We start from the raw sequence: 19,668 nt of genomic DNA, 5'->3' as shown, positions 1-19,668 counted from the left end.
CCCGAGCCCGGCGTCTCTGAGCTGGCGGACGAGCAACTTCGGCAGGCTCGCGGGTCCGAACCCGGCCGCTGGGCATCCGAGCCTGGGGGCCGCCGGGCTCGGGCGGGACGGGACCTCCCGGCGTCCGACGGCAACCTGTTTCCTGCGGCGGGGCGGGGGCTGCTCGCGTTCTCCGCGCGGCTCGGCCCTGGGTGAGCAGCGCCCAGGGGATGTAAGTAGGCAGCGCAACTGCGCCGGAGAAGGCAGCCGCCGCCCGAAGCCGGGCAGCAGCGGGGGCTCCGGCCGGATCTCGCCCGGTCGCAACATTAATCAGCAAGCAGGTGTCGGTTGCAACTTTTCAAGGTCAGCCAGCCGGAGCAGCCGTTCCCTCGCCTACCCTGTGCGCGCACAGAGCTTGGACTGGATGTGACTGGGAAATGCACAGGACGCCAAAGGAGGCAGGCTGGTAGGGTGGGTGTGACCCCGAGACCGTCCCCATCTCCCCATCCCGGCACCGGCGATGACATGTGTCTAACAGCAGCAAGTTAGGAGCAGGAGCAGGTTCCCAGCCCAGCGAGGCTGCGGGTGCGCCCTCGCCCACCATGAGGGGCCGGGGCGCGCTCCTGGCTCGCGCGTCGCGGCTGCTGCTGTTGCTGCTGCTCAAAATCTCTGTCTCTTCCGCAATCGGCTTTGCTCCTGCTCCCAGAAACAAAACTTGTCCCGGGGAGAGCTGTTCTCCCGCTCTGATTCAGCTCCGCCACCGGGATGCTTGGGGACCGGGAAGTTCTGCACGAGACGTTCTCGGCGTCCGGGAGCCCTGGGCGCGGCCGGGGGCGGCGGTGCGCGCAGCGCCCTCCCGGGACCTCGTGGCGGCCGCGGGCGGAGACCCAGGTGCGGCAGGGGCGGAGGCGTCGGCGGCTGGTCCCGCGGGACCTCCACCTGGCGCCGGGAGGAGGAGAAGTGCCCGGGGTCGGGAGCACCCTGGCGAGTTAGAGAGAGGGGACCCCAAGGCCCTCCAACTCCTCCTCCAGACCTCAGGGGAGGACGAGAGGAGTTCCAGAGGCGCTAGCATTTCCTGGCATAGTCAGGAGCAGAACGTGAAACAGGAACCCGGAGCCAGCGATCCTTTTTACTGGCCTAAGAGAGCCGGGAAACTCAGGGGCTCCCACCACAAGCCCCCACCCGAGTCGGTCCGTGCCCCCGCAGGGCATGAAGGGCGGACACTTGCACCCCCGGGCAGGGCGCTACCCCAGAATGGGTCCTCGGGCGAAGATGTCCACGAGCTAGGGGGTCCACGCCGGGGGAACAGCACTAACCGGCGCGCGAGACTGAAGAACCCCTTCTACCCGCTGACCCAGGAGTCCTATGGAGCCTACGCAGTCATGTGTTTATCAGTGGTGATCTTCGGGACGGGCATCATCGGCAACCTGGCGGTGATGTGCATCGTGTGTCACAACTACTACATGCGGAGCATCTCCAACTCCCTCCTGGCCAACCTGGCCTTCTGGGACTTTCTCATCATCTTCTTCTGCCTTCCACTTGTCATCTTCCACGAACTGACCAAGAAGTGGCTGCTGGAGGACTTTTCCTGCAAGATCATCCCCTATATCGAGGTAATGCCTTCTAGGGGGTCTTAGGTCACTGCCTTTATCCATTTCCAGGATTATGGCATCAAAGGACTTGCGTGGACCACCTTCCTTGCTGAGACCCTTGGCTTTTTCTCTGGGCCCCTCGTTCATTTCTTTCTAATCTTCTGTGCATTTATGTGTCTATGTAAAAAAGAGGCAGCCTTGCTAAATCACTTTCAAATTCATCTGGTCCTGGGATGTGAAAAAGAAAATGATGATCTCATGATGTACGCAACGGTTTGGATTATAGATTTATCTCTCTGAATGTGGTGCTGTGTATATTTCTTGATTTGGCACTCAACAGAGATTCCAGGATTAAATAATGGCTGGACCATGGTGGCCCATATCAGAACCTAGCAAGAAAAAAATAAGCATTTATCTACTAGATTTCTAATGCTTCACTGTGATCTACCCCTTCTCCAGGAAAATGATTACATTTTTTCTTAATTGGAAAGTTAGAGTAACAATTTGAGAAAAAGAAAATCTTTCTTTGTCAGTTGGCCTTCTAATATATTAGTAACCTCTCAAATTAGCTTAAGTGTTTGGCTGGCTTCCAGGTTATTTCATCTAAACTCTTAGATCATTTCTTTTCTTTTTTTCCTTCATAATTTCTTAACAATTTTATTATTTTGTATGAATGAATGTAAGCAAAAAATAAGACTTTGGGCACCATGACATGAAATCTGTTTAACATTTTCAGTCTGCAGTATATATTTGTCACTTGTACGTGTAGAGGATTAGCTGTTTGAAGGGATTTACTCCAAGACTAGTAAATTCTTTATGACGAAGGAGGCGTGTAACAGATTCCAAACTGTGGAAATGAAAATTGTTTTTACTAAGGTTTTACTGCCTTTTCTTACGGCTAGTGTTCTGAGTAGTTATTGTGATAGTTGGAGTTTGCTCTTTAAATGGCCTCTCTTTAAACACCAGCTCTTGGAAGAGGCCCAAGTGTCTTGCTGCCAGTTGTGTTTTTAGCCAGCTGGCCCTTGATTTTCTTCATTCAGACTGTCCATTTCTTTTATGGAAGCATAAGAAAGGAAACTGTAAATATTCCAGAGTCCCTGATCCTGCCTGGCACCAGGGCCAGTGACACTATGTTCAACATTGTTCCAGGGCCCAAAGCTAGAGGATAAGTAAACAGAAAACAGTACCTATTTGGAAGGACCAAAGCAGGAGACTATAAATAAGACCTTCTGTTATCCTGACAGGGATCAGATGCAGAATGATTCCATAGCTACTAAGTCAGCTGTTGCTACTTTACCAGGATCTATGATGCCATGGTTGCCAAGGTTGAAGTATCTCTGAGACATCTACTTTTGTTTGGAGACAAGTTCATTTCTGAAGTTGGGAGGAGGTGATTGAATATATGTTAGTGAATACGTATCTGTCCGCTAATTGTCTTCTCAAGGTCAATTTCAGTGTAGGATTTCTCTGATAGTTCATTTGAATAATGCAGAAAAATGGACCTATGCAGGAGGGATTCTGTAAACTCTAAAGTGAGCAGGGGAAACACTCCAATAAGAAAGAAATGGCTTTCTAGTGGCTTATCTCACTAGAAAGTATTAGTACTGGGCAGGTGCACATTTATTTACATGTTAGGGGAAAACAGTAGAGATGTGGACAGAAGAAAGAAACTGGGGAAAGAATAAAAAGAATTACCAAAGTTCTTGAAAGAAACTTTCAATGAAAAAAAAACTATCAAATTCAGGAAAAAATATAAAACCTTAATTTAGCTGTATGAGACCTAAAAGTGTCGAGCAGTGGCATTTATTCTGGTTTGTTTTAATTTTCTTTCTCCCTAATTCTGAGGGTTTTAAAAAATATTTGGTACTTTTTTCTATTTGTGCTTAACTTAATTTTCTGGTTCTTAAGACTATTTTGTTTTTACCACTTTTATTATTACTAAAATCTCTGTGTATTGTTTTGCTTAGTTTTCTCCCATTTTTATAGCCCTCTGTCAGTTACTGGTTTTAGACTTTATTTTTTGTAGAGAAGCAAAGAGTTAGAAAAATTCAGTCCTTTTTTTGGAAAAATTATGGTATACATTTTGAATAATACATACTTTTTACCGTTAGAAGAGTGAATGACAATCTTAACATGTAGTATTTCTAGGTCCCTACCTTTTATTCCTTACAAATAATTTTATAATATTTAGCATTTCTACAAATATAATAATTATTAGAAAGAGTATCAGATTTATAATTCCTCATTACTGAGAACAACAGTCCAAATTTCAAAATGAAGCATTTCTACCTCTCGATACACTGCTTTTTTCACGGAAGTAACAGAGATTTATTGCCTGTCCCATGGCAGTTTCCTAAAGAAACAGACTCTGAGATGGAGATTTATTGGGCATGAAATTTATTGGGGCATTTTGTGGCTTACAACCTGTTGGGGAATCCCGAAGGAATTTCCAAAGGAAATAGGATCAGACCGAGGCTGAAGTTAAACTCTGCTGCAGTTGCTACAGAGACCTCAGTTGACTCCATGAGGAACTGTAGGGCTTAGGTGACCATGTAGAGATGTCCTGGCTGAGCTAAGGGGGCCTAGCCTTTAGGTTTCTCACTGAACTACTCAGTGGATACAAGTTCCTCCCAGGAATGGGGTGTAATCATGAGGTAGGTGGATCTCTTTGACCAAGGTCAGTTCCTAGAGTGGGATGCTTTTAAGAACTTTAACCACTCCACAGGTGAAGGAAGAAGCAATGCCTCATCCCTAAATGACTTCGGGAGGGAGCATTCTGGGTGGAGAACCATAGTATCTGTTTCTGTGAGTTTTCAATTACCATGTTAAATTAGAAACAGACAGCATTCTAATGAAGCCCACTCATTTTAATAAGGAAACTCAGAGAAGAGAAGGAACCATCCTGAGCACATAGTTAAACAGTGTCAAGCAGACACTTAACCTAAATGCTTCTTGTTGATATTTTTCTTACCAGACAAATACCTATGAGGCAAAAGTTGGATCTAGGGAGTGTTTTTTTGTTTTCCTTTCTGCTCCTTAGCATTTTTAAAAAATGTTTCTATATCTACTAAACAGAAAAAGGATTTTTGCTACTCAGTGGGCATTGAACCTCTTCAGCAGGCACTGAACCTGAAAGGCCAGTTGACACCATTTGCTGTCTGACGAAATTTGTGACTTTTTCTATTCTTAAGTTTCACCTTAGTTCCCATAAACACAGTAAATTCAACAGATGGTAGCTGATTAATTTTTTAAATTGCAATAACATGAGACAGCTATACATTTTAAGATGTCAAACATGATTATTTTAATCATCAAATAAATTATAGAGGTTGGATATCATGTTCTTTGAATCATGCAGTGTGTAGATTAGTGAGCTGTTACAATCGCTTTATACTTGTTGTTCTCCCAAATCCCCGCCTCTAATGCTTTTGTCCTTGAGCTCAGGATGGCTGAAAACCATTTAGTATTCAGACTTTTTCATGTTTCTGAATGTTTCCTTTTCTTCACTTTGTGTTTATTTCATTCATTGATTGTTCTTCTTTTTAAAAGTTTAGCCTTACTCATAGTGATTTATAAAACTTTATCATTTTTGCAGAGATGTAGTTGACACTTTTCAGAATAATTTTACTGTTAAATTTTTCTTTGTTTAAAACTGTATGCACAATTTTTCTTGTGTCCCACTTTCTCTCCCCTCTTTTCTTTTGTCATTTTCTCTCCTTCTTCCCTTTCTTCCTCCTTCTTTCCATTGCTTTTTGCCTTTTTCAGCTTGGATGCTATCATAATCTGAGGAGAATTGGGTTTGTATAGAAAAGTAGGAGTTTTTTAAGCAGAAACTACAGACTCTACATTTTCCATTCAGTTATTTTATTGATTACATCTTACTGGCGTAGGGCACGAGGACAGCATCTAGCTTCCAGCATCTATCAAAAGATCTTAATGTGACTTGATGAGCAATGTTTTGAGAACTGTTGTAGTAGATAAGTTCTCCCTTTCTCTTCTAGGATTATGACATCTTTTTGATAAGTCTCATAATGACCAAGGGCAAATATAATAGGAAGAAAAGTGGGGAGAGGAAAGAATTTGGATGGATGGAGGCCACCATCAAGGACATAGCATTTCAAAATAGTTTATCAAAAAGGCACCAGAAGAAATAGCGCTTTAAAAAATAGTTGCATGTGATGCAATGATGTGATGTGATGTGTGTGTGTGTGTGTGTGTGTGTGTTTGTAGTGGATACAGAGTCCTGAGTGTGGATTGCAGAAGGCAAATGGTGAAGTAGTTCCCTACCACATCATTTACTTAAAGATTTAACAAATGTTTAAAGCTAAGTAACTCAAGCATTGAATATGCCAACTGGAATAGCTCTTTGCTTATTACTTGATGGATAGAAGCCATTCAGAGTCAGTATATCACATGATCCAGACCCACTTCCAAATATTTCTATCTCTGTCTTTGGATGTTAATTGGGGGCTTTGAATGATTTAGGTACCTCTTTAAAGAATTTACACCTATATGGTAGGACAGAGCCTTTACTTAGAGCTAAGACAATCACAGATCTATCTGTATTTTTGTTTCATGGGGATAAGATTCCTGTGTGAGGATGAAGGGTAAGTAAAGGGAACACATCTCTGCTGCAAGTATAATATGTGACAAATCTAGAATGCTTTCTGATGGCAAAAGCCAACTTCTCCAATTGCTTTAGAAATACTTGTTTTAAACTTTGTGAAACGAATGCTTCTTTCATCGCCTTAGGTTGCAGTAACACTGGGTGAGACAGGATGGTGATGGAGGCTGAACAGTGTCGGAGGTGTCATCGTATAGCTATGAGCTCTGACGCAGATGTCCCTAGAATCCCCACATTCAAGTAATAGCACATTTATCATAGAAGACGCTAAACTTACTTGAGTGGTGGATTAGCCACTAGATATTCTGATGGACTTTTAATTGGAAATATGCAGGTTCATGGGCAATTTGAAAGCTACTAATATTCTTTGGGAAAATGGACTCAATATGTGAGAATGGTGCTTAACAAAGACTTTATGACTTCTCATTAATCCCTTTGTAATCATTTTCTACATTTCATGCAAGTGAAAATACTTAGCTGATGATTCTGGCAGGAAACAAAAGTTTCTATTTGGATCTTACATAAAAACTAAAAGTTCTGATACTCAAACTTTAAAAAGTTGCCTGTTGATTGTAATAAGGACATTTCCTTTTCTCCAGCTCAGCTGCGAAGTATAAACAAGAGTGTCTATTTTGTTTACTTCCCTTTTAGACACATTATCTAACACCGACACTTAGCTTTTAAGGATTATATGTGAAGCAGTAGCACCCCATAGCTGCCAAAGGAACTGTGTAAATAATTTATTATGCTCTATAATTTTTTCATATACATCATCATGCGGGCATTGAGTCACCATCTATTCACTCATCACATTTGTTAAGCTTTTCTTCTGAGATAGGCACTGTGTGAGGAGTGGGCATGAAGAGATGGGAGGGTAGGAGTCAAAAGTTTCCAAAGATAACTGTCATAGATAAGTTCTGTCACTAAGGTTATGGAAAGGTAAAGTGAAGTTCTACAGCATAACAAATACTACAAGGGAGGTTGGAGCAGAGCATTATGCAACTTCAGGAATGGCCCTAGGATGGGTCAGCTCACAATTATACACAGTTATTACCAAGAATGGAAAAATTGAAGTGAACACTATGCTCCTTATAATTCTTTGTTGGTTGGTTGGTTGGTTTGAGACAGGGTCTTTCTGTGTAGCCCAGGCTGGCCTTGAACTTGTGACAATCCTCCTGCCTCATCCTCCTGAGTACTGAGATTACAGGTGTGCACCAGCACGCCCAACTTCTCCTTATAATTCTTGCAAATTATATTCTTACTACTACTAGTCTGTATAAATGCCTATAGAACCTTGAACCATGATGGAAAATTACAGGAATGAAAATATATTAGTATTTGTTTGCATATTTTCTTTACCTGTCCTGACGTAGGCTGTAATAACAATTGACAAGGTAATTAGCTGGTAAGACATAGAAATTACTTTTAAAATAACAAGTTTGTGTCAATGCCTAAATAATAATCTCTGCTTTGCAGTTATTAATCATTATCAGCCATAAAGACATTAAATAAATCATATTTCAAATTTTCCTTAACATAGTTAGCAATGTAATGATAGTACATTAAATTAAATTTTTTTATTTTTCTAAAAATCTCAGCATACATAGTATTTAATTTGACCTGGAAGAAGCTAGGGAGGAGGGCTGACCAGGGAGAGGCCTTAGGTGCTACTATCGAATGTCAGAAATGAGTGGACACTACCAAGAGTTGTATTCATCTCTCAAGCTTACACTCAGAATGGCAATTTAACCTGAGCTCTTGACTGCTTCCAGCGTGTCTGGTTATGTAAAGAAAACATCCATCCACAGAGAAGAGGAAGCAAATATGTTTGCAAAAGTAAAACAGGTCTGGGCCTGTGAGTCTGCCCGTGGCTTAGTGGGTGAGGGTCGACTGCTCTTCAAGCTAGCGCAGCATGCACCTCATGGAATTCTTGCGTCTTTGATGACATTCTTACATCCCGCAACTAGGTGTAACAGTGTTCCACTGGAGTCACACAGATCTGTGTCTGAGATGGAGACTGACGGGGGCGAGAGACAGACCGCTGGGCACTGAGGTTTGTCTCTGGAGCTGCACCTGTGCTGCTATCCTCCAGGACGCTCCTGTCATTTCATCTCCCAAGAACTGCCAAGGTCCCATAATTAACCCAACCTTGTCACCAAGGCCAGCTCTTAAATCTGAATTAAAATAGCATGCTTTGTGCCAGAAGAGATGATATCATCTAAAACTTCTGAGTAGAGTGGAGAACGAGAGTACTGCAACCTAAAATAAGGGTGTCTTTCTAGTTACAAAGTAGGTACAGACATTTTCCATAAGATTTCCATAAAACAGAATATACTCTCAGTGCTGGGCTTTTTCCTGAGACTAAGTACTTGGAGTATGTGAATTGGTGATAACTCTCACTGTCTTCACACATAGAGGGTTCATAGCATTTATGAAGCCAAGGTCATTAATTTGATCCATTCCTGGAATGAGTCATTCTCAGTAGGTTTATGACTCTACTCAGGATCATCGCTAGCAAAATAGGCCCCTTGGGTTGTCACTCTTTCACAGAATAGGCTTTTAGTACTGTTCCCCTTCATTGTCCCTTCCCCTACTTCTACTGCCTTCTCCTTTGTTTAAATTCCTCTCTTAGAGCAAAACCATCTGTGCATTAACTCACATTGAGTTGTGAGATTTAGACATATTTGATTTTTTTTTAACTAGGAATCGAACTCAGGACCTTGTGCTTTCCAGTTAGCCTTGTGCCTATTGAACTATTTCCCTGGCCCAAAATATTTGACTTTTATGATAAGAGGATTGAATGAAGGAAGTGCCCTTCTATATCAGTGTACTGCCACTAATGGTGGACTTTTGCCACTAATGGTGGACTGAGAAATTTCTTCTGAGAAATTATGATTTTCTCTATCTTTCAAATCATAATTACCCAACTACAGAAAATTTTGTTCTTAGTTTGGGCACATTGTCATACAAATCAATTCTATTAATAACAAAGTTAATTAGGGGAAAATTTGTTACTCCTTTTTCATACTAATAGAACCCCCAAGTATACAATTGAAATACCAGGTCACATGATGATTAATTACAGTCATTGTATTAATGCAAGGATTGAAAAACAGACTATGATTTTAAAGGGAATATTTCATTTTGAGATAAATTTCCAATTACTGAAAATATGTGTGGAATAAAAAAAATTGTTCAGACTGTTTGATTCCACTTGATAGCTTATTTTTTGGACAAATGATGCTAATCTTGCTTATTTGCATTTTGTATAATGGACATGACCAATTCGTAGTTGAATTATAATGTTAGGCAAGTTATATTTAAATGAACATTCTTAACTATATAAGCAATTTATTTTGCTGCTAAAATCGTATTTATTAGGAAACCTTAGTTTAAATTGGAACTATAGAGTGGAAAAGAAATTATGAAATCAAGACAAGTTTTGGGCTGATATAGTAGCTTAAAATAGACTTAATTGCTGTTTAAATGAGTATGTGCATGTTATTAAGCTTAGGTAAAAGAAAAGGTGAAAATGAGGCAGTAATTACAATTGATAATTACAATTGCCTTTGAAATATTGGCTTTAAAATCTTTTTTTCATGTAATAGACATAAATGAATATTTATGATATGTAGAAGTGTCCGATTAAGTGAAAAGCTGTCTCTTTGTGGAAGGTTGGCCGTGAAGAGCTTCATTTCATCACAGAGATGTGTGCATGGTTGTAAAGTATCTGTGCATGATTGTAAAACCTACTCTGTTTTGGGTTTGGAAACGTGGTTTGACGTGTGTCACTGCCATGTCATCTGCTTGCTCTCTGAATGGAAGACCTTTTGCTAAAGGTCATCCTATTCACAGCAGTCTGATAAACATGCTTTCCCCAGTGGTGCTCAAAGCAGTACCATTTTCGTGGGGAAATTGCCCTGGAGTGCTGCAAGGAAGAGGGTTATAGAGAATGGAAACGGAAGCCAGAGACGTGCAGGCTCAAACCGCTTAGAGTTTCGGAGGAAACTATTTTTGCTCATCCTGTGTTTCCCCTGATTGGTTGTTGGTCCTATAACCACTGACTTACAATAGATTATCATTCATGGCCTGAATGAATGGGTTCTCTTAACAATAACACCCTTGTTTCTGAGGGAGGGTTACTTGTAAACAAAGAACAACACATAAATTGTTGCATTAAACATTTTTGATGTGAAATAGAAGTGAGAGTGCAGTTGTCATGACCTTGTTTAGAAATTCCTTTATTTTATAAAAATTAGTGTATGCCCGTCATTTCACCATACGTAAACATGGCGATTCAATTTCACAAGAGCACAATTTTGCTTAGCAGTCTGTCAGTTTTTTTTCTTTTCATCACTGTTGTCACTGATTTGTAGCAGAAGGTTCATTTTATCTCTTTTATAAAAGTTGTATTGCACTTCAGGTGATGTGTGGTCTGTTTCACAGTTTACTATCATTCTTAATTGTTTCTTCATTCGCTTTCTGCTGCAAGCTCCTGAGAACTGGAACAATAGCTAAGACACAGGTTATGTTCTTTTTTCACTCACTTGGAATGAAAAAGGATATGATGTAGTACAAGCCAATCCATTTACCCAGTTTTCCCCAAGGCGCGATATTTGCACTGAATTAGACACTTGCAGAGTAGGAAAGTGGAAATACAGTTATATCTTAATTTATAAATTATGTCTTCTATATTAATTACTAAATATTTAGCCTTATAAGTTTGTTTGTTTGTTTGTTTATTTATTTATTTATTTATTGTCTTTTTGAGACAGGATCTCACTATGCAGTTCAGGATGGCCTTGAGCTCACTTTGTAGCCCAGGCTGGCCTCAAACTCATAAGGATCCTCCTGCCTCAGCCTACCAAGTGCTAGGATTACAGCTGTGTGCCACCATGCCCGGCCTTGTTTGTTTTATTTTTAACAGAAACAAAGGAAACCATTAACCTAACTTGCATGGAAAAGGCAGTAATTTTTTTTCTGATTATAGATTAATAGCTTCACCTTGAGTCTTTCCCCAAAGTCCCTGTTGTCAGAACCTTGATAGGTGGATTAATTTTCCAAAGGCATTATAAAATTACTATCTTAAGTGGATCTCATAAGTACTGGGTTGATTTCTATGATCTTGCCAGTGGTGATGAGGAACTAGCTGAAGAACTTAACATTTCCATGCAGGTGGCTATCTCTGCTGCTTCATGATCATGATCAGACTAGTACTCTTTGTTAGGTTTTTTTTTTTATAACAAAATTTAGAAAGTAACTCTAGAAGCTATTCTCAAAACATCTACTGTATTTTCCAATTTAACTATTAGCTTTCTATTTTCCCTCTCCAGTGATTGGTCTTCTTGGGATACACAAGAAAGAAGGAAATACTACCTTGCTCCTTATTAAGGAAACAGAGGAAAAAGGAACATGAGAACTCACTGTCACAGTATTGAATGTCAATGGAATATAGTCATTAATTTAAGTCACTTGTATCTGGACTGTGATTAGGAATAAACCTTTTAAGATTATTTCAAAATTGAATCTAGTTTGATTTAGTAAAATATTTAAAGTATGGAAAATTATGGAACTATGTATGATTTAAGCACTTAACATTCATTCTCCAATACTTTATAAATCTCCAAATTAGCAAACATTGCAAAAGTATTAGCTTTATCTCTAAAGTGCATTAGCATGCAAGAGAAAATTTAAGTAACTCATTGAAACATTAAATGAGCCTATAAATGACTACAGTAATATATGAAGCTAATCATCTTCTTTTCAGGGCTGTTTTTTCCTACACAGGGACAAATGTTTTACAACTTTGTAAGGGCTGCTATGAATGTCAGGAACAGAAAAAAGCATATGAAGAGTCACATTCTTGCAGATCTTCAAATTCTCCTGCTTTTGTGAACCATCCTAGCGTCGCACAGATTTAAGTGCATGTCTTAAAGTACAAATCTCTGGTGTCTTGGGTTGTTAATATATAATTCAAGATGCCAAATCCTAAATTCATCCTAGCCTAATAGACTAAATAGAAAATAGATGATATTTGCAATGAATTAGATCATACCCTTTGAAATACAAGTGTATAAAATGGAAGTTACATCATTTGACCCGCTTGCGCAGCTAGTTAGACACTTGTAGTAATTTTCCAAGGAGTTCTTTTTTTATTGTCTTTTTGAGGCAGGGTCTCCCTAAGCAGTTCAGGCTGGCCTTGAGCTCACTTTGTAGCCCAGGCTGGCCTTGAACTCACGACGATCTTCCTGCCTCAGCCTCCCGAGTGCTGGGATTACAGGGGTGCACCATCACGCCCGGCCCTCCAAGGAAGTTTTTGAACTTATGTTTGTCTCCCCATCTTGATAAACCATAATTTTGAACTATAGTCTCCAAGCGTTCATGGGTGAACCCAGCTCCAGGAGTCACAGCAAGCACACTGGCCATTGTACAGCTTGGTCTATCAAAGAGGCTGCGGTGAGGCAGCCTATTTCAACTGACATGCTGGCTGCATGGCAGCAAGTAGAGAATATTTTTTGTTTTGAGAACAAAACTCACACCTTATTCATGGTAGTTTCTAGAAGTAACCATGTAGGATGTTTGGTTTTTGTTTTGTTTTGTCTCCCTTCTGAGACAGGGTCTTTCTGCACACCTGCAGTTGTCCTTAAACTCGCCACCCTCCCGCCTCATTCTCTGGAGTGCTGTGATTTCAGGTGTGCACTAGTGCTCCCTGTTAACATGACATATTTTATAGGTTTCTCAGAACACTATGCACATGTACACTTATATAGCATTGAGCTAATACAGCCCTCTTTACCACTGAGCACAAAGGAATAAAGCCATAAGGCTACTGATATGGGAACAGTAGCAGTGCTGCGGTGATCAAGAAGAGTGACACTTAATCCTGCACATGGCCCTGAGACTGCCACTTGCCGGTGTACATTCTCAGGCTTCTGTTTTCACTGTGCCCCGCCCGAGCCTTGGAGCAGCGCTGTGCTGTAGGAGGTTGCAGCTGCCTGAGGCTTCACTGCTCTGGTTGTCTGCTGAGCAGGAGCTGAAGGGGCTGCATTGTTCTTGCTTTGGGATACAATGGACAGCAGAACATTGTTGTTTGAAAGAAAGCTTAGAGCTGTTTATCCTGATTCCCTTGCCATTGCTGAATTTTGATGCCAATCTCCTCAAAATGCTCAATATTTTTCTCAAATGGTTAACATTGTCTGCCTCCAGCTTTCTTCTTCTTGAAATTCTCAAAATTAATAGTCATTCTATTAAAAATATTTACAGTTCTGCTTTTATTGATGTTAATTATTCCTCCCGTTGCAATTTAATTCATAAGCATTTGCATCTTACTCATTCCACCTCAGGATGTTGCTTCAAAGAGCTAACTCGTCTAAGCCAAAGCTTAATAGCTTTCTTTCCAGGAGCATTTCACAGCGATATCGAATTGTAGCAATCAGATATGGTCATTAAATGCAAAAGATCCAGCATTCACGATACAGTTTGATAATTGTATATAATTGCACCATTCATCTTGGTAGAATTTATTAAACTTTACATAAACAAGTATATTTAAAAATTGCGATGAAATCTTTTCATGTTATTCTAACATTTAGGATCTCAATTACATGGGCAGATTTTGTATTTAGGTAAGCAGAAACTAGACCAGCATCCTTTATCCAGACAGATTTTTATCAATTAATTTCTGAGGTGTGTATCTAAAGTATGGTACAGGTTAAAGACTTCTAACATAGTTTGGGAAAGTATGGACCAAGGCCTTTGCACACTTTTTACTCTTTCTCAGTATAAAATTTAATGCCTAAGTGCATTTACAGAAAATATCTGAAGTAGGCAATGGCCACAGGGCGGATTTGATGACTCGGCTTGGCATCTGGGTGGCAGGCACTCTCTGCATTTGGGGTAGCTCTACTGTCCTTACTGGTTCCTTCAAAGATTATCTCTGCGGTGCTTGTGACCTTTCTGGATTGTGCAGTCTGTTTTAGTTAGGTCCTCACTGCACAGGATGCTATCATAGAGACACAACTGGAAGACAAGAGGATGGGTAAAAGATCTTATTGAATTTTGCATATGCAAACTGGGAAGGCACCCCCTCCCTGCCCTCTTCCATGGCTTGTCAAGGAGACTGCAGATCAAATGTGTCTGAGAGTCTGACTTGATTCTGAAGCTTTTGGGACTATGTCTGAAGAACCGAACATTTTCAAATAAAATATAGTTTAAAAACTCTTCAGGGAAAAGTTGTAACATACAGAAGTTGCTTAAAATTTGCCCTGGCTTTTGTTTCCTTGTGAGGTAGAGGGAATGTAGGGAACCAAGGTAATGGTTTGTTTTTCAAAGCAAGGAGCATCTTCTAATGAAGAGTGGATGTTGAGGACAGCTTCGGAGAGCTAAGGAGCTAGCAATCTAACGCTTCCATCTTTATGTATATCCACCCACATGCATTGGCCTGCATGAAAGGCTCTGTAAGTGACTTTGAGGTAGGGTTGCAACTGCTACCACTAATAATAATTGGTCCAGAGTTTTGAAAATCTCTATAATTATAATTAAGGAGATTAGTAGAGAAGATGTTATATCCTTTGAGTGTTGTGTGTTCTGTGTACATGATGATAGAAAATTACCAGCAATTATATCTGCGGAACCTCTAACAGACTGCCTGTTCTGGGAGTCTCCAGGATTTTTGTTACTGAACTTTCCTTTTAATAAGAATGTTATTCATAAACTTCATGTTTGTGGACTGACTCATATTATACAGTGATAGAGGCCAGTGCACAGAGATTTGCCTTAACAAAAACCATGTGAAAGACTTGCTGAAGATTTGCATACATTTACTAGTTTGAGAATTTTTTTATTACATTCTTGGAAGAAATGAATCAAAGCATCTGAAAAACTTAAATACAAATGACAAACATATACTGCCTGGATAACTTAGGCACCACTAGGATTGATCCTTAGCACTGCAGAAAAGTATATTTCCACAGAACAATGTTTGATGTAGACCTTTGGGTAATGAAAGACAGGCCCTTCGCAGATTTTGCCACTGTCACAACTACTGACATTAGAAATATATAGTCAGAAGACAACTGCACAAGGTGGACCTCAACTTTAGAATTGTTTTGGGTCTTCAGTATAAGTATGAAATAAGTTTCCATCACTATGATCAGCTTCTTAATTTGAAACATTAATTTTCAAAAGGAGAATGTAGAAGTGGCTTTTATTTTTCTTATACTGATGTTTATGGAAGTTTTCCTGAAGAATTAATTCTTGGAGGACAGGAACCTTTAATCATATTTTTCTTCGTTTATTTTTTTTGTGTAATTAGTGTGTCTCATTTTGAAACAGTCTACGTTAATGTTGTGGAACTGTCCATGCATAGCTGTAATGTCCGTATTTTTTATACTAAAACTAGTAGATCTAGTGTGATACATACTACGCAAGAAGAGGAGTGAAAATTTGACACTGCAACTCTTAGAATTCACAAGGCAAGTTGCCATAGTTCTGAGGACAGTAACAGCTTGAAGGCAGTTGATAAACAACAAATGTTTTCAGTACTAAAATTGGATGGCAAATGGTATTCCTTTTGTTAACATGATCTTATGAAGTCCTAAAAAATTAGATACTAACGTTATACTCATTGTTTCTTTGCCTTTTTGCCAAGGCATGACTGACCGGTGATGGCACACCTTTCAGAGCTTTCAGTGATAACAAATAGCAGGTTGCAGGATGCATGCCATAGGTTTGCCACCACTGATATATTTCTTAGATACTCCCACTGCCAGGTGGTGGTGGGGGGGATGAATGCACATACTCTGGTTTCTTCGGCATACCTCAAACATCACCTCTACCTAAGGATTTTTCTTTCAGGATCGTGTTTTATCTGAAAGCTCTTTAACATTTTTACCTCCTATTCATTGTGTTTGTTTAAATACATAAGTAATGACTACATTTATTAAGCTAATATTACTTAAATTTCTCTCAAAATATTTAACTAAACCTAATGCTCGCAGGTGACTTCTGTGTTTATCTTGTGACCTTGAGAGCAGTCTTCCTCCCACTGGCTGGCTGTGATCTCCTGGGGAATGGGATTGCTCCTTATACGTGTCTGTATCCTCAAATCAAGCTTTGTGCGTGGCGTACAGTTGATATTCTGCAAATGAATGCTTGAATTACATGCTGATCTGTATGTTGCATTAGAATGTATCCATCATACCAAATATTTTATAGGTAAATGATAGGTTTACTTTAGGAACATGCATTTATATTCCTGAAAAAAACTCTGTGTGAAAGAAATAGGAACATATATTTGCCTCTTAACCTTCAATTACTGATTCATTTAGATGTCTGGAGCATGTGCATATGAGAAGAATGCTTTTTGGATATGATGCTCTATGTAATCAGTGTCAAAGTGTTTTTGGATTCAAAATTTTCCTGTGGTTACGATCATCTACTCATTTTATATCTTTCTATTTATGTGGTTCTTTTTATGTGTACATTTTAAAATCTTTCTTCAGTATCTCATGTTTCTTTGTTTGGTAAACATGTTTATTTTATGATGAATGTACTTATCTGATATCTCTAACATTTTTCTTTTCGCATACTTTGGCCCAAAGTGGCTGATTGTCTGCTGGGTATAGAGATTTTTGATTTTGTGAATTCATGTTCCCTTGAGCTTTATGAGCTTTCTCTGAGGCCTGGATATAAAGTATATTTTTCTAAACAACATTAACATTTACCTCTCCTAGGTAGCTGGGATAATTTTAAGTTCCATTTGGGGTTTTTCTGAGCAAAATAGATGGTGTAAATTTTGGCCTTAATGCCATGCAATTTAGGCTTTCGGTTATAATTTGCCAGTCCTCCCCACTCCATGCACCCCTGACTTCTGTCAGGCAGATCCTATCATTGTAAGTTTCTTCCTGGTCTCTCTTTTCTTTAAAATGTCCTTTGCACTTCTAAAGATGTAAATTGTTGGGGGAATTCCAAATCCACACTGGGTCTCTGCCCTAATACCACCGTTGACTGCAGCTTTGTCTCTTGTCTATGGGGGCCTGAACACCTGATCCCACCCTTGTACCTACAGCTAACTGGAAACCTCAGTAAGACAGGCAGGTCCCATAGGGAAAGCATGCAGTGGTAGGGGAGATAAGGGAAAAGTGGAGGAGATTATAATCTTTTTGGGATTTCTTGCTGATTTTAGCATCTGGTAAATTGCTCTTTTTTTCCTCATGAATGTATGCCTTTGAAAATAATATTAAAATACTGTACTTAATTTGCATTTAAGTGAAATTGGGGGGCATCTCAAACCTTCTAGCTTGTTGAGGACGATAAAGTCCTTGGTGTTTCCTGAATGTGAGGTAAGGAACATCACGATTCCTATGCTGGAAAACATCCTTTTCAGTAATGAAACTGGAACATACTTCCACATCCTCACCACTTATCTTGAGCTCCTGATGAAAAGGATTTTCATGGTGACTGAAGTTCTTAGAATCTCTCAGTTCTTATTTGTAATAAAATGATATTAGACTAGGTGACCTTTATAGATGCTTCTAGTTCTCAGTATTTTTTTTTCACCACATCAGCCCTGAACTACTATAGCTTTTTCCCTTCTATGTTCATGCTCACAATGGTTCAGCTGATGTCACCAGCACAACTATCTACTGTCTGTGCCTCATTCCTGGAAGTGTCTTTCTGTCTCTCTCCCTGTCTCTGTCTCTCTCACTGTCTCTGCCTCCCTCCCTCAGCTCTATTGATAATCTAGTGCTTTAATCTTAAAAAGGGCATACAGATGAATATGTTCTCTGTCCCCAACAGGTCGCATCTCTGGGCGTCACTACATTCACCTTATGTGCTCTGTGTATAGACCGTTTCCGCGCGGCCACCAATGTACAGATGTACTATGAGATGATCGAAAACTGCTCTTCAACAACGGCCAAACTCGCGGTCATATGGGTCGGTGCTTTACTGCTGGCACTTCCGGAAGTTGTTCTGCGCCAGCTAAGCAAAGAGGATTTGGGATTCAGTGGCCGAGCTCCGGCAGAACGATGTGTCATAAAGATCTCTCCCAGTTTACCAGACACGATATACGTTTTAGCCCTCACCTACGACAGTGCAAGGCTGTGGTGGTACTTTGGCTGTTATTTTTGTTTACCCACACTTTTCACCATCACCTGCTCGCTAGTGACTGCAAGGAAAATCCGCAAGGCAGAGAAAGCCAGCACCCGGGGGAACAAGCGGCAGATCCAACTAGAGAGCCAGATGAACTGCACAGTGGTAGCCCTGACCATTTTATACGGATTCTGCATTATTCCTGAGAACATTTGCAACATTGTCACTGCCTATATGGCCACTGGGGTCTCACAGCAGACCATGGACCTCCTGAACATCATCAGCCAGTTCCTTTTGTTCTTTAAGTCCTGTGTGACGCCTGTGCTGCTTTTCTGCCTCTGCAAACCCTTCAGCCGGGCCTTCATGGAGTGCTGCTGCTGTTGCTGTGAGGAATGCGTTCAGAAGTCTTCCACGGTGACCAGCGACGACAACGACAACGAGTACACCACCGAGCTGGAGCTGTCCCCGTTCAGCACCATCCGCCGGGAGATGTCCACTTTTGCTTCGGTTGGAACTCATTGCTGAAAGGCAGTATTCGGTTTGATCGGATCTGTTTGTTTGATTTGCACATCTTGTGAACATTTTTACTTAGTACTTTTTTCTTACAAGGAAAATATGCAAAAAAAAGGCAAACAAATACATATTAACGGCTATAGAACTGATTTTGCAAATTAATATTTGTGCTCTGAAAAAAAGTGTTTATATTTAGTTATTGAAGAACCAGAAGGCCAATAGTTTTAGATCATTTTATCTGGTATGGTGCTAATATTTTATTTGGAAAAAGTTACTGCACCTTAACCTAATTAATTTGCTAGATTTCTTTCTTTTAAAATGTAGTTATTGTATATTGATTATAGCTATCTGGTTTTGCAAGGTATTTTATGTATTGTGACTGAACTTATATTGTATATGATATTGTGAAATGATTTGTACTTAGACGCATTCACAAAGTAGCACCAAATAAATTACACTTTATTCTTTAATGTCATTGTCAATCTGCTTTTAACCAAGATTCAATAAATCTTTTAATTGCCTTAAAGACACAATTGCTGGTTCTACGCACGATTTAAAGCTGGCCTTACTGTTTTATTACGTTCTCCTCTAAGGCAGGAGATAACTATGTTATAAAGAAGCTTTCTAATAGTACTACTTTATATGCATGATTCATAAACTCTATTGTATCTTAAAACAACTGTATTTTTAATATTCACACATAGATGTACAGTTATATCTGAATATTTATGAAATATGAATAAATAGCAGGGTAGGAAGAAAGTATCTTTTTTTAGAAATTCATCTCTGAACTGGCATGTAGAGCTACAGGTTTTCCCATGAGGTGTTATGGACAGAATCAAGAATTTAAAAAGTGCACTTGACATC

At 40.0% G+C, this 19,668-nt stretch overlaps 1 protein-coding gene across 1 annotated transcript; it reads left to right on the top strand.

The window, feature by feature from the left end:
• The first annotated feature begins 565 nt into the window (after window positions 1–565).
• Gpr37 (G protein-coupled receptor 37 (endothelin receptor type B-like)) lies at window positions 566–19,271 on the top strand. Its single transcript, XM_005402343.2, has 2 exons — window positions 566–1,592; window positions 17,995–19,271. Exons 1-2 carry the CDS (start codon window positions 582–584, stop codon window positions 18,811–18,813), a joined length of 1,830 nt encoding a protein of 609 aa, XP_005402400.1. The 5' UTR covers window positions 566–581; the 3' UTR covers window positions 18,814–19,271.
• Window positions 19,272–19,668: the final 397 nt, after the last annotated feature.

This window comes from Chinchilla lanigera, unplaced genomic scaffold, assembly GCF_000276665.1.
Source record: "Chinchilla lanigera isolate Chin_1 unplaced genomic scaffold, ChiLan1.0 scaffold00078, whole genome shotgun sequence".
NCBI classification, from domain to species: Eukaryota; Metazoa; Chordata; class Mammalia; order Rodentia; family Chinchillidae; genus Chinchilla; species Chinchilla lanigera.
This window is presented reverse-complemented; position numbering and strand designations above follow the sequence as displayed.